Source organism: Eubalaena glacialis, chromosome 1 (genome assembly GCF_028564815.1).
Source record: "Eubalaena glacialis isolate mEubGla1 chromosome 1, mEubGla1.1.hap2.+ XY, whole genome shotgun sequence".
In the NCBI taxonomy this organism is placed as follows: Eukaryota; Metazoa; Chordata; class Mammalia; order Artiodactyla; family Balaenidae; genus Eubalaena; species Eubalaena glacialis.
In genome coordinates this window covers 200,999,313-201,013,546 of record NC_083716.1, presented here as the reverse complement: position 1 = coordinate 201,013,546, position 14,234 = coordinate 200,999,313, and the positions used below count along the sequence as shown (strand labels likewise).

Sequence of the window (14,234 nt, the reverse complement as noted above, 5' to 3'; positions counted from 1 at the left end):
CTCTTTCTCTCTTTGCTGCTTATCTATCAGATGGATTTTAACACGTTTGAACTTTTGAAGAACTGCTTGGTAAATCAGTGCAAGTGTCCTACAAGGATATGGAACTTTTTCGAAAGCAAATCCTCTAAATTTTGATAGAATTTTGTTCAAAATTAGTTGGAAATCTTTAAATCAATCAATGGAGTATCAAAAAAACCTTTGGTTTCTGAAACTTTTAGTGAATTGTGATTTTTTTTAAAAAAGAGGCTTACAAACAGGAAGTCATTGAATCCTCTCTCTATAAAAGCAAAGGAAAAACAGAACAAAATAAATATTGAGAGCTCAAATGACATATCTAAACTTAGGTGAAGAACATTCGTCTGGTCTTCTGTGTTTCTTTGGACAAATTTGTATTCTGTACTGAAATGAAATGAGTTGAGAAGGCCTTTGATTTTGCAGCATTAAAATTTGGTGAAACATTCAAAAGAAGCATAGATTTGATGAATTTCTTTCTTGTAATAATATTTATTTTAAAAAGATACTAAGAATGGAGGCAAAAGCTGTAATGAAACAGTGCATGTGTAAGTATTTGAGCTAAAATAATTACACTTTTGAATACAAACAAAAAGAATGAGGAGCTCCTTTAATTAGCAATTTGTTCACGAACCTGTATATGCTAATTTAAAATATTACAGTATGTAGTGGAGTCAATTAAAAGTGTCAGCAATTTAAAATTTAGTAACCATAAAATGAAACTTTGCAAAACATCATAGACAATTTTACTTTAAAAATTAAAAAACAGTGAGACCATATTGAAAAGTACATTCTTCGGGAAAATACCGGAGACGTTATTTGAGAGAGAGAGATGTCTAAGAAGTTAAAGTACATGAATATATACTAAGAAAAGTTATTCTGCTTAAACTCTTAATCATTATAAAATTTTTGCTTCAATTTCTCATTTTAAGTAATCTTATTTTAAAAGCAATGTTTGAATAAAACTACTTACAGGTCTGCCAATATAAAAATAGATTTTTATATATATATATATATATACTATTTTATTTTTATTTATATATATATATATATATATATACTACTTTAAAATTCCATAATACTAATTATCTTTAGTGCTCACGTTCACTCAAAGTGTTACAGTTTGGACAGTAGTTTATTTGGTCACCCTAGCTTTTTAAAGATCTGAACACAGGGGCTTCCCTGGTGGCGCAGTGGTTGAGAATCTGCCTGCCAATGCAAGGGACACGGGTTTGAGCCCTGGTCTGGGAGGATCCCACATGCCGCGGAGCAACTAGGCCCCTGAGCCACAATTGCTGAGCCTGCGCGTCTGGAGCCTGTGCTCCGCAACAAGAGAGGCCACGATAGTGAGAGGCCCGCGCACCGCGATGAAGAGTGGCCCCCTCTTGCCGCAACTAGAGAAAGCCCTTGCACAGAAACGAAGACCCAACACAGCCATAAATAAATAAATAAATAAATAAATAAATAAATAAACAAACCCAAAGTTAAAAAAAAAAGATCTGAACACAAACAAGGAGGTAAGCAACTCGCTGGATGTGATTAGGGAAGGTTCCACAGAGGAGCAGTTGCTTGGGAGTCAAACAATGAATAGAAGGTTTTCAGGTGGATGGTGTAGAGAAGCAGCAATAAAAAGGTTAAAAAAAGTACCAATAGATGAAAAGGTTTGGTTAAGTATAAGTGATTTGGGACATCCTTGTATGCCATGCTGATTTGGGATTATTATATTGTTATTGGTCTGCTTTTAGGAGAGTGTTTTCATTTTAGAAGGACCACTCTAGCAACAGAGTGGAGAGCAGATTAGAGGGATTTAGATGACAGGCCAGTTTAAGATGATGTGAGTTGAATTGTGTCCCCCCCAAAAAATATGTTGAAGTTCTAATCCATGCTACCTCAGAATGTGAACTTATTTGGGAATGGAGTTGTTGCAGATATAATCAGTTAAACTAAGATGAGGTCATACTGGAGTAGGGTGGGTCCTTAATAGAACATGACTGGTATCATTATGAAAAGAGGGAAATTTGGATACACAGAGAAGACAGCCATGTGAAAACAGAGGCAGAGATTGGAGTTATGCTGTGACAAACCAAGGAACACCTGGCCCTACGGAAGCTGGAAGAGACAAGGAAGGATCCTCCTAGAAGATGTGGAGGGAGTGTGGCTCTGCCAACACCTTGATTTCAAACTTCTTCAACAATAAATTTCTGTTGTTTTAAGCCATCTATCAGCAGCCCTGGAAAACTAATGGTCTCCTGTATTAGTTATAACCCAGGCAAGAGATGATACGAGTTTAAACTAAAGCATCTGGGCTAGGATGGGGAACATGGAAGAGATATAATAGATATGTAGGGACAAGGATTGAAATGACTTAGATAGTAAATGGTAAAGGGAGAGGGATAAGTCTGTTAATGTTAGTTTTGGGGTCTCAGTCGGTGGTCCTACCACCACTCATTAATCCAGACAGGGAATAGGTATCAGGAATTAATGGGTATATAGCAGGTGGGTTAGTGGAATGGGGCTGGGTGAGTGGATAAATAATTCAGTCTTGTACATTTGATACATCTGGGGTGTCTAGGTGTAGATATCGATGGTAGGTGTAGATATCGATGGTATCTGGTAGGCTTTTGGCATATAGATATAAAGCAAGAGAAGAGAGTGAGCACAAATAGAGAATTGTGAATTGTTAATGTGTAAGGAGAAGCCTGAGAACACCTGAGATTTAAAAGGGAGGCCTTGGGCTTCCCTGGTGGCGCAGTGGTTAAGAATCTGCCTGCCAATGCAGGGGACACGGGTTCGAGTCCTGGTCTGGGAAGATCCCACATGCCGCGGAGCAACTAAGCCCGTGAGCCACAACTACTGATCCTGCGCGTCTGGAGCCTGTGCTCCGCAACGGGAGAGGTCGCGACAGTGAGGGGCCCGTGCACCGCGATGAAGAGTGGCCCCCGCTTGCCGCAACTAGAGAAAGCCCTCGCACAGAAACGAAGACCCAACACAGCCAAAAATAAATTAATTAATTAATTAATTTTAAAAATAAAAAAATAAAAAATAAAAGGGAGGCCTTGTAGCGTAAAAACTAACTAAAGCCTGGCTGCTGGTGAGCCCCCAATATCAATGGTAGGAGAGAGGACAGGAGAAATGGAAAATGCAGACCAAACAGCCAGAGAAAAAGGGGGAGTGAGCGCGCTGAGTAAATATGGAATGCCAGGAATTGTCCATCCTGGCAAATGCTACAGAGAATCTTTTAATGACGCTTGGGAGTGACTGAACTGGTTCCTTCTATTAAATGACAATTGAGCAGTACTTCCTGTTCCTCCAGCACAGTGATCATATAGCAAACTGCACAAAACTGCTATTCACGCATGACATATAACCCATCAAGAAACACAGAGAGATTCTTTGTGGAATGTGATTCACAGTTCCCTTTTATACTAAATCTAATGTAATCCTTCAGCAATCAAACTTTTGTTCTTTTTTATTGAAGTATAATTGACCTACAACATTATATTAGTCTCAGGTATACAACATGATTCAACATTTGTATATACTGCAAAATGATCACCTCAATACTTCTAGTTATCTGTCATTATAGAGTTAAAAAAAAATTGTTTTTCTTGTGATGAGAACTTTTAAGATTTACTTTCTTAGCAACTTTCAAATTTGCACCACAGTATTATTGACTAACGTCACCATGCGGTACTTACATCCCCATGACTTATTTATTTTATAACTGTAAGTTTGTGCATCTTAATCTCTTTCATCCATTTTGCCCTCCCGGCAACTCACCACCCCTCTGGCAACCATCAATCTGTTCTCTGTATCTATAGGTTTTGTTTTGTTTGTTCATTTGTTTTGTGTTTTTAGATTCCACATTTAAGTGAAATCATACAGTATTTGTCTTTGTCTGATTTATTTCACTTAGTATAATACCCTCAAGATCCATTCATGTTGTCACAAATGGCAAGATTTCATTCTCTTTATGGCTGAGTAGTATTCCAGTGTGTATTCCACATATAGTCCACATCTTTATCCATTCATCCATCAGTGGACACTTACATTGCTTCCATGTCTTAGCTATTGTAAATAATGCTGCAATGAACATAGGGATGTATATAGCCTTTCAAATTAGTGTTTTCATTTTCTTTGAATAAATACCCAGAAGTGGAATTGCTGAGTCATATGGTAGTTCTGTTTTTAATTTTTTTTTGAGGAACCTCCGTACTGTTTTCCATAGTGGCTGCACGGAGTTACAATCCCACCAACAGTACACAAGGTCTCCTTTTTCTCCACATCCTCACCAACATATGTATTATTTCTTGTCTTTTTGATAATAGCCATTCTGACCGGTGTGAAGTGACATCCCATCGTAGTTTTGATTTGCATTTTCCTGGTGATTAATGATGTTGAGCATCTTTTCATGTTTCTTGGCTGTCTGTATGTCTTCTTTGGAAAAATATCTATTCAGATCCTCTGCCCATTTTTTTTTATATAAATTTATTTTATCTATTTATTTTTGGCTGCATTGGGTCTTTGTTGCTGCACGCAGGCTTTCTCTAGTTGCGGCGAGCGGGGGCTACTCTTCGTTGCAGTGCACGGGCTTCTCATTGTGGTGGCTTCTCTTGTTGCAGAGCACGAGCTCTAGAGTGCAGGCTCAGTAGTTGTGGTGCATGGGCTTAGTTGCTCCACGGCATGTGGGATCTTCCCGGACCAGGGCTCAAACCCGTGTCCCCTGCTTTGGCAGGCGGATTCTTAACCACTGCGCCACCAGGGAAGCCCCTCTGCCCATTTTTTAATCAGATTTTTTGGGTTTTGTTATTGAGCTGTATGAGTTCTTTATATATTTTAATTTAAAAAACATAAATAAGAAAAAGTAAACTGTAACAGAAGAAAATACAAGTGGATGTATATAATGTACTTGGCAAATGGGTAATTCCCTTTGGGAGGGTTGTGTGTGTGTGATTGTGTGTGAGTTAAAGGCTCACCCCTCACTCTCACCCTAAGTTCACCCCCAAAGCAATCAATTTCACAGCTTAGGAGGGCCTGTCCAAACTTTTTCCTATGCACAAATAGTTATATATACACATATATACAATATACGCACACATTTTCCTCAAAAACATAATTACATCTGTATGTCATTTTCAGCATATCATTTTCAGCTTGCTTTTCTCACTCACATATGTTGTGGACAACTTCCAAAACAGATACAGATTTTTGTTTTAATGGCTGCATACACAGCATTTCCCACTTTTGACTATCAGGATTTTATTTCCTTTTTATTTCTTACTAATAAGTAATGTTAAAGTGAATAACTTCATATATAACCTTGCATATAGTTGCCGACTTCTGCACTCTCTCCCGGCCTGTGGTTTCAACCCTCTTATAACCACAGAACAGAGAAGAAATCCCAGCAGCGAGCTGCTACTCTTTCTGCAACCTCAGCCGATGGACCTGGGCGCCTGGGAGAATGCATTCCCCAGTTTGATTGGCCCTGGTTGTGATCAAGCTGCTGAGAGAAACAAGTTTACCCATCACCTCTCAGGGGAATGTTGTCAGGTTTAACCCTTTAAACGTAAGTCAAACTCCTCCCCCTCCAGATCTCATCTTATGTCTGCCTCATGAAGCCCTCCCAGGGCCCAGCTCATGCTCATATACTATTTAATTCACACAGGAGTTTTCTTACTATATTTCCGTTTTATGAGGTGGGGACCTCTCAACAAGGCAAACCCAAGCAGTGCCTGCATCTGCAAACTCCCCTCAACACCGTGCCGTTGTTCTCCCTCCTGGTTCTGCTTGTTTCTCCACCACGTCTTGGTCACTGAGCTGTTCTCCTAAATTCACTGCCTTCACTTCCAGTTCTACCAAGTAACAAGTCTCTTAATTCCCAAGCCCGCATTCAATAAATTCCTTCTGTCTAATCACTACCACCTATTCTTCCCAAGTGCTATTGTTTTCTACTGAAGAGATTCCTCTAAGTGGGGTCACTGAGATGTAGGGTATATACACTTTAACTTTTAGCAGATAACTGCCAAAAGGGCATTTATAGCACAAAAATGGTGAAAAAAATCCTAAAGTAAAAAGATTGATGTATTTTAGTAGAAAACATTTTAAAACATTGCTATATTAAAATACCATAAACAATTAAACATCATAAAAATAAAAGACAAATGAAAATTGGAGAAAATACCTAAAATTTTTCTGACAAACTGATTCGGTATCTTTATAAAGAGCTTTTAATAATGAAAAAAAAAAAGCATTCATTTGAGGAAAACACATAAAAGAATAAAGTAGATAATTTAACAATAAGAAATACAAGCGGTGAATAAGCATTTTTAAAATGCAATATCAAAATAAATAAATAAATAAATAAATAAGTAAAATAAAATTAAGATATGTAATGTCCAGCATGGTGACTATAGTTAATACTATATTGCATATTTGAAAGTGGCTAAACAAAACAGATCTTGAAAGTTCTCAACACACAAAAAAATTGTGATTACGGTGATGGATGTTAAATAGACTTACTGTGGTGATCATTTCACAGTATATACAAATAACAAATCATTATTTGTACACCTGAAACTAATATAATATGTCAATTATATCCCAAAAACTTAAATTAAAAACAATTTTATTGTTTAATTATCATTTTTTTCCCCTAAATGATAATACTCAGTTTTGTTGTAAGCAGTGAGAGAATTCTCTATATTACTGGTGGCTGTGTAAGTATTTATGCTTAGGATAAATAAAATCGCAATATGAAAAATCAATTCTTTTGCATTCATAAACATTTAGAAATTCTATGTACTAGAGAATATAATAAAAAGGCAAACTTACAGGAAAAATATTTCAACAAATTTGATAAAGGTAGATTTATAAAAGAGCTTATACAAATAAAACTATTAAAACTTTAATTGAAAAAATAGGTAGGAGGCTAGTTCACAGAAGAACAAATGTTATTAAACATATGAAAAGATCATAAATTTCATTAGTATTCTAGAAAATGCAAATTAACGCAATATTAATTATCTTTGGTCAATCAAATTAGCAAAGATTTTAAAACTGATACCTACAATTACTACAGCCTTTCAGGAAAGCAGTTTGGTGACATTAGTCAATTGCTTTTTATAAACTTCTTTCCTTTGACAGTGTAATTTCCCTTTCAGGAATCTAGACTAAAGAATCATTAGCAATTTTAAGGGATATATATTTAATGAAACAATTTAACAAAGTAGAAAATTAGGAGCAACTGAAATCTTCAGTATTAGAAGACAGTTATTAAAAAGTATTTTCAAGGAGTATTTCGTGAAACAGTAAAAGATATCTCACAATATATTTGGTGAAAAATTATATGCAAAATTGTATATATAGTGTGATTCCAATTGTCAAAACATATACAGATATAAAAACGTGGTGAAGGAAATTAACACTGATTATCTCGGAATTATATTGGATTGGTTTTGAATGTCATTCAACAGTGCAGGATTTTCAAGGATGGGATTATGGTCTAACTAATTTTGCATCTGGCGTATAGTAGGTGGTCCATTAATGTTGGTTGAATAGAGGTGAGTTCACAAGTTAATAGAGGATTTCTATTCTTTGCACTGACCTAATGGAAATGACAAATCACAGAAGGAGAGAGAGACCCTGGGGAAAATTACAGCAAATTAGCCGGGAAGTATATAAAGGGAAATTGTGTTGATGCAAACTTTCCGTAAACTGTTTAAATAACATGAGCAAACAAGAAACACGATCCTGTATAACGTGCCACTGCTAAGTCTTGACTGGTTAAGCGACTTGACCTCTACTCTAGGAACTGCCCTGCGACGCCCTGCAGTACATGACGGGCGAGTGCAATTACGGCGGCCGCGTGACTGACGACTGGGACCGGCGCACGCTGCGCAGCATCTTAAACAAATTCTTCAACACGGAATTAGTTCAGAATCCGGACTATAAATTCGACTCCAGTGGCATCTATTTTGTGCCTCCTTCTGGTGATGTAAGTACATATGCTCTTCAAGAAAACTAAAAGCAGTAAAATGTGGAATTCCTCTGGTATAGAAAAAGGTGATTTTTTTTTTAAAAGAAGCCTTGTTTTTTGTTAACCATTGTGTGTACTTTCTTCAGTCCTATAGGGACAGAGCAAATCCCATGCAAAGATGGAGTTAGTGGTTTCCTATTTGCTGTAATGTGAGGGCTATCAGAAATGTTCCTCACCCAAGAATGGCTTCCTCAGTGACCTGAAATCCTATTATTTTGAATTCAGTGCTTTGGGAAAAAAGGCATGGTCCCCAATTAAAATGGAAATACACATGAGAAGCGGTTACAAAATAGTATTAACGATAATAGTTAACATTTAGATCATGCTTATTTACAAAGCAGTTACATGTAATTATCCCACTGGAGCATCTAATTAACATTTGAGTTATTATTCTTTCTTTCCCTTTTACAAGTGAGAAAGTAAGTTCACTAAAGTTAAATGACTTGCCCAAGATCCCACAGGTAGAAAGGGACAGAGCATCACACCTGCTTCACAAGACCAAGGTTCTCTTCTGCTATTTTTTCCAGTCCTGTCTCGTAGAAGATGTGGTATCTGCCTTCAGATTATCACACAGACTTCTAGGGACTGCCAGAACAATTAAATTCTTTCTCATTTTATTCCCAGAAGTCAAAAGGGCACATATTGGAAGTTAAAAACACAGCCACAGGCAACAGAGGCACATACCATGACCCCATCATCCACTAGGATGGATTCTAGCTGAGGGCAGACACTAATAGAGATGAAGAGAAAAATCAGTCCCAGAGCCCAGGTCACTGACTGGGTGGGGCAAGTCAACACAGGGAGTCATGGTAACAAGATCTCCAGTGATGATTTGGTAAATGAGAAGATGGCCAAAGATGAAGTCAGGTTATGTAACATGACCCATGTCGAAAAACCACCAATGACCAATCTCCCCGCTACCGTACGTGTATTGGGTTGGCCAAAAAGTTCATTCGGATTTTTCTGTAATGTCTTATGAACAGACTTTTGGGCCAGCCCAATATATGAATGTTTGCATATGATTATATGAGCATCAGGAAAAGTATGGAATTTTGATAGAAATTCACATAAATAAAATATAAAACGTGTCTGCATATATATATAAAAAGATTTACCATATTAATGGTGGTTATCTCATGATAAAATCTCAGATGATTTTCACTTTTCTGAATTACGTGGATTTATCACAATAAGAGTAAACAGAAAAATCAGACTAAAGCAGAAAAAAAATTATTGTGATAAACCAAGAACAGTCATCAGCAAATGCAGCACAGAAAGATTTCTCTCGAAGAATTTCTAAATGAAGCAGCCAGGATATTCCTCTCTCCATTTTCAGATCCATTCCAATTGAATGGGACATTTTTTTCTCTCTCGAAATGTGTCCATATCTTTTTCTTTTTTTTTTTTTAACACTTTGGCCCAGGTTGAAAGAAAATGAAAGCATTCAGTGTCCAGGCTCACAGGCTCATCCACTCAGTAACTTGAGTATTAAAAATTATTTCTTTTCAGTGAGCAAGCTCTACAGGATAATTAGATTTCTGTAATTCTAACCTGATTTCCTGATTTCTAACCTCCTGATTCCTTGTTACTCATCTTTGCAGCACAAAAGCTACATCGAATACACAAAGACACTGCCGCTGACCCCAGCTCCAGAAATCTTTGGGATGAACGCCAATGCAGATATCACTAAAGATCAGTCAGAAACTCAACTGCTGTTTGATAACATTCTTCTCACACAGGTGTGTGATCTGTGCAGGAACTGGCTTCTGAGGCTGGAAAGGATGCCCCCCAAGCAGCATGAGACAACACAGTAGAGGCCCAGGCACAGAATTCCATCTCTTCAAGTGGAGAACCACTTTAAGGAAAAGAAAAAAAATACATACCTTAAAAATGGGTTTAAACATAAAGTAAATGAATGTGTGGGTTTTGTTTTCATCAGTCTTTTGATTTGGGAAGAATCTTTGAGTATCATTCTGCTTCCAAGAGTTCTTTGAATAATATTCTTTGAGTATCTCTGACTATTCTTTGATATCATTCTGCTGCTAGGAGTTCCATTTTGCCTTTCTTGCTTAAATCATGCCCTAACACATTATCCCTTTTTACTTCGTTTAAAGTGGAAGAAGAATTTCAAAGATACCTGGAAGCAGTTTAATGCCAGAATCCATCTAGAATTCTGTCTATTTTATTTTCTCTCTTACTGATTCAACATTTTTAAATGGCTTATCTTTATCAAATATTCTAGAACATTTAACCTAGTTTACATAGAAATAGTTTCTTTCACATCAATATTTTATCAGATTACATAATATTTAAGGAATATAATAGTAAGTACAAAATAAATTAAAAGGTTTAGGAGAACCATTGACTCTTAGACATGCGGCTCCACTGGTGAGAGCATAAATGTAAGGGCATGCCGGAGAATGACCTTCCAAGGCACCAGATTTCAGCATGCCATGGGCACGAGTCAGTACATTTGAATGAAAGATATTTAATCTTGCTTGTCTATTTAGAGATCTTCCCTTGTATTGTTCTCCCATTAGAAGATATGCTTGTTTGTTTTTTTTTTATTTTTGAAAGCAAATTAGTCCAAATGGTGAGTTCCCTTAGTGATTGAATGAAATTTTAGTAAATTCAGGATGTTTATTCAGTCAAGCAAATTATCCCCCAAACTGATTTCGAGCTGGTCTTCTTTATTTTTATGGAATCTCAGATTAATACTAATAATAGTTAATAACTTTATAGTGCTTACCGTATGGGAGCACTGTTCTGAATGCCTTATGTATAACAGTGTAATGCTTACGACAGTCCTATGAAGTGAGGGTGCTAATTATTCCCATTTTACAGCTAAAAGACTCAGACACAGAAAGATTAAGTCATTTACTCAAGGTCAGCTAGTACAATTTCAAGCCAGGACTCAAAGCCAAGCAGTGTGACCCCCACTAGTTTGGCTCCAGAATTTGTGTTCTGAACCACTGTGATATTCTTTCTAGATTCTAAAAATGGGATAGGACCTAGAAGGCAGATAACCAGAGATGCTGGGTTGGGAGTGGGGGGCGGGAAGCTAAAAGAACCAGATTAGGAGGATGAAGTAGTGTGCTGTCACTGATGGAAGAGTTCATGGAACTTCTAGCTCTGGCCTACTGTAAGATGACATTTACTAATAAGGCAGAAAGGACAAAGATTTTTTTTTTTGTCCATTTTACATGTTAATACCATTAAAATCAGTTATTGCCTGAGCATGAAAGCATATATACAGACATGAATAAGTAGGTTGTTAGGAACATCAGTGCCTGTAGTACACAACAGTCTGACAGCAGGAGATTTATAGTGTCTTTTGGCTTTATTTAAACCTGACGGGCTGTGCCACATGAAGCAGTGGGCTCATTCCAACAGAAAATGACTCAGAACCAAACAAATAAGTTTAAATACACTTGGGGTATCTTCTCAGTATGTAATTAAACAACCTCTTTCAATATCCTCCAACTCCGATTGGCAAGTACAGTTATAGTAATGGGTAAGCAGGAGTTCAGTGATTCGACATCGGGATTAACCACAATTCAGAGGCAATGAGATGGACCAGAACTGCAGGTTGGAGAGCAAGGTCACGATGACAAGACCTTAACATTGTGTATTTAATGAAAATATATTTTGAAATGACAGGAGCCAGTATTGGAGCAGAGAATGTTACTTCTGCAGACCTCTTTTGCTTATGCTTAACTGCCAGACTCTTTTTTTTTTTTTTTGAAAAAAACATCTTTATTGGAGTATAATTGCTTTACAATGGTGTGTTAGTTTCTGCTTTATAACAAAGTGAATCAGCTATACATATACATATATCCCCATTTCTCCTCCCTCTTGCGTCTCCCTCCCACCCTCCCTATCCCACCCCTCTAGGTGGTCACAAAGCACCGAGCTGATCTCCCTGTGCTATGTGGCTGCTTCCCACTAGCTATCTATTTTACATTTGGTAGTATATATATGTCCATGCCACTCTCTCACTTTGTCCCGGCTTACCCTTCCCCCTCCCTGTGTCCTCAGGTCCATTCTCTATGTCTGCATCTTTATTCCTTTCCTGCTCCTAGGTTCTTAGCATACGGTATTTGTTTTTCTCTTTCTGACTTACTTCACTCTGTATGACAGACTCTAGGTCCATCCACCTCACTACAAATAACTCAATTTCGTTTCTTTTTATGGCTGAGTAATATTCCATTATATATATGTGCCACATCTTTATCCATTCATCTGTTGATGGACACTTAGGTTGCTTCCATGTCCTGGCTATTGTAAATAGAGCTGCAATGAACATTGTGGTACATGACTCTTTTTGAATTATGGTTTTCTCAGGGTATATGCCCAGTAGTGGAATTGCTGGGTCGTATGGTAGTTCTATTTTTAGTTTTTTAAGGAACCTCCATACTGTTCTCCATAGTGGCTGCACCAATTTACATTCCCACCAACAGTACAAGAGGGTTCCCTTTTCTCCACACCCTCTCCAGCATTTATTGTTTGTAGATTTTTTTGATGATGGCCATTCTGACTGGTGTGAGGTGATACCTCATTGTAGTTTTGATTTGCATTTCTCTAATGATTAGTGATGTTGAACATCCTTTCATGTGTTTGTTGCCAACCTGTATATCTTCTTTGGAGAAATGTCTACTTAGGTCTTCTGTCCATTTTTGGATTGGGTTGTTTGTTTTTTGGATATTGAGCTGCATGAGCTGCTTGTAAATTTTGGAGATTAATCCTTTGTCAGTTGCTTCATTTGCAAATCTTTTCTCCCATTCTGAGTGTTGTCTTTTCGTCTTGTTTATGGTTTCCTTTGCTGTGCAAAAGCTTTTAAGTTTCATTAGGTCCCATTTGTTTATTTTTGTTTTTATTTCCATTTCTCTAGGAGGTGGGTCGAAAAGGATCTTGCTGTGATTTATGTCATAGAGTGTTCTGCCTATGTTTTCCTCTAAGAGTTTTATAGTGTGCCAGACTCTCTTTTGAATAAGAAAATTGTTTCAACCTAAAATATTGTGAAACTAGAAATGGAAAGGCTAAATTCCATGATGTCTCCTTGAAAATGGATCCCACTTATCTTTATTTGTTTAATAAAAGGGAAACGACCATTAGATTTCAAACAGTGTTTGTGAAAACTCTAAGGAAAGGTGGTAAAAAGGAAAAAAGCTCAGTTATATAATTACAAATAAATAACACCCTTTTGCTCTTAATTCTCAATATCAGTTGGATATTACTTTTAAAACAAACCCCCCCAATTATGTGATTTTGGTGTGTGAGAAATAGGTATAGGAATGTTTGTGTTACTAAATTATTTTTCTTACATTTTTGAAGGGCTATAGGGCTAAGATTTATTTATTTTTTTTCGGGGTTTTTTGGTGGAGGCACAGCTCTTGTTAGAAAATAGGAATGGTTGAGTTTATAGTATATTGTATGCACGTCAAAATACAAATAGAAATCAGCATATGATTCTTTAAATGCAACGGAAATAGATATTTCACTAGTTTTGGCCAAATGTTCATTACCGTCTTTGTTCTCTGCAATTTGTTTTATATACTTAGTTGTAAACCTAATGTTTTGGGATCATGATAAAGGATTACTATATTGGCATATCCCTCTTTTTGCTAGCATGTAATTAACACTTACCAACGTTTAATTTTTTTATTGCACAACTTCATAGGAATGTGTTAGGTAGCATTAAAAATCTCACTAGAAACTTAAGTAGAAGTAACAGTCAATATTTATAGAATAAAGCCAATATAGACACTAGAAAATATAAAATCTGAAATAAGACTAAATACAATTTCCACAGACTGGAAAAGTATGAGATATATTCATTTATATTCTAACAGTGCTTGTTCTCTCTCCACACACACACACACACACACACACACACACACACACACATATTCATTTATTCTGAGGATTTAAAGGGTTTTCCCAGAAAATATAGATTCATTTACATGGTGTCACTATAAACATAAAAAATAAAAACTGAAATTCCCCTTCCTTGCTTCCAGTGTGAATCCCCTAAAGTCTGCCTTATCGCCATAACTCTTCCAACTGCTTAGGGGAGATGAGCTTATTTTCTTTGCCCTCTTGGTTCAAGGGAAAAAAACTCTCTCTCTGCTTTTGGCAACCACTAGGCACCAGAGTTATTACCAAATATATTTTGTGGTGAGCTTTC

At 36.8% G+C, this 14,234-nt stretch overlaps 1 protein-coding gene across 1 annotated transcript in view; it reads left to right on the top strand.

Moving 5' to 3' along the window:
- Positions 1-14,234, top strand: part of DNAH7 (dynein axonemal heavy chain 7) — a 246,777-nt gene that overhangs the window by 215,847 nt on the left and 16,696 nt on the right. Inside the window, exons 59-60 of the mRNA XM_061203571.1 lie at positions 7,820-8,005; positions 9,649-9,786. Coding sequence (XP_061059554.1) covers positions 7,820-8,005; positions 9,649-9,786 — 324 coding nt within the window. The remainder of the gene's footprint in view (positions 1-7,819; positions 8,006-9,648; positions 9,787-14,234) is intronic.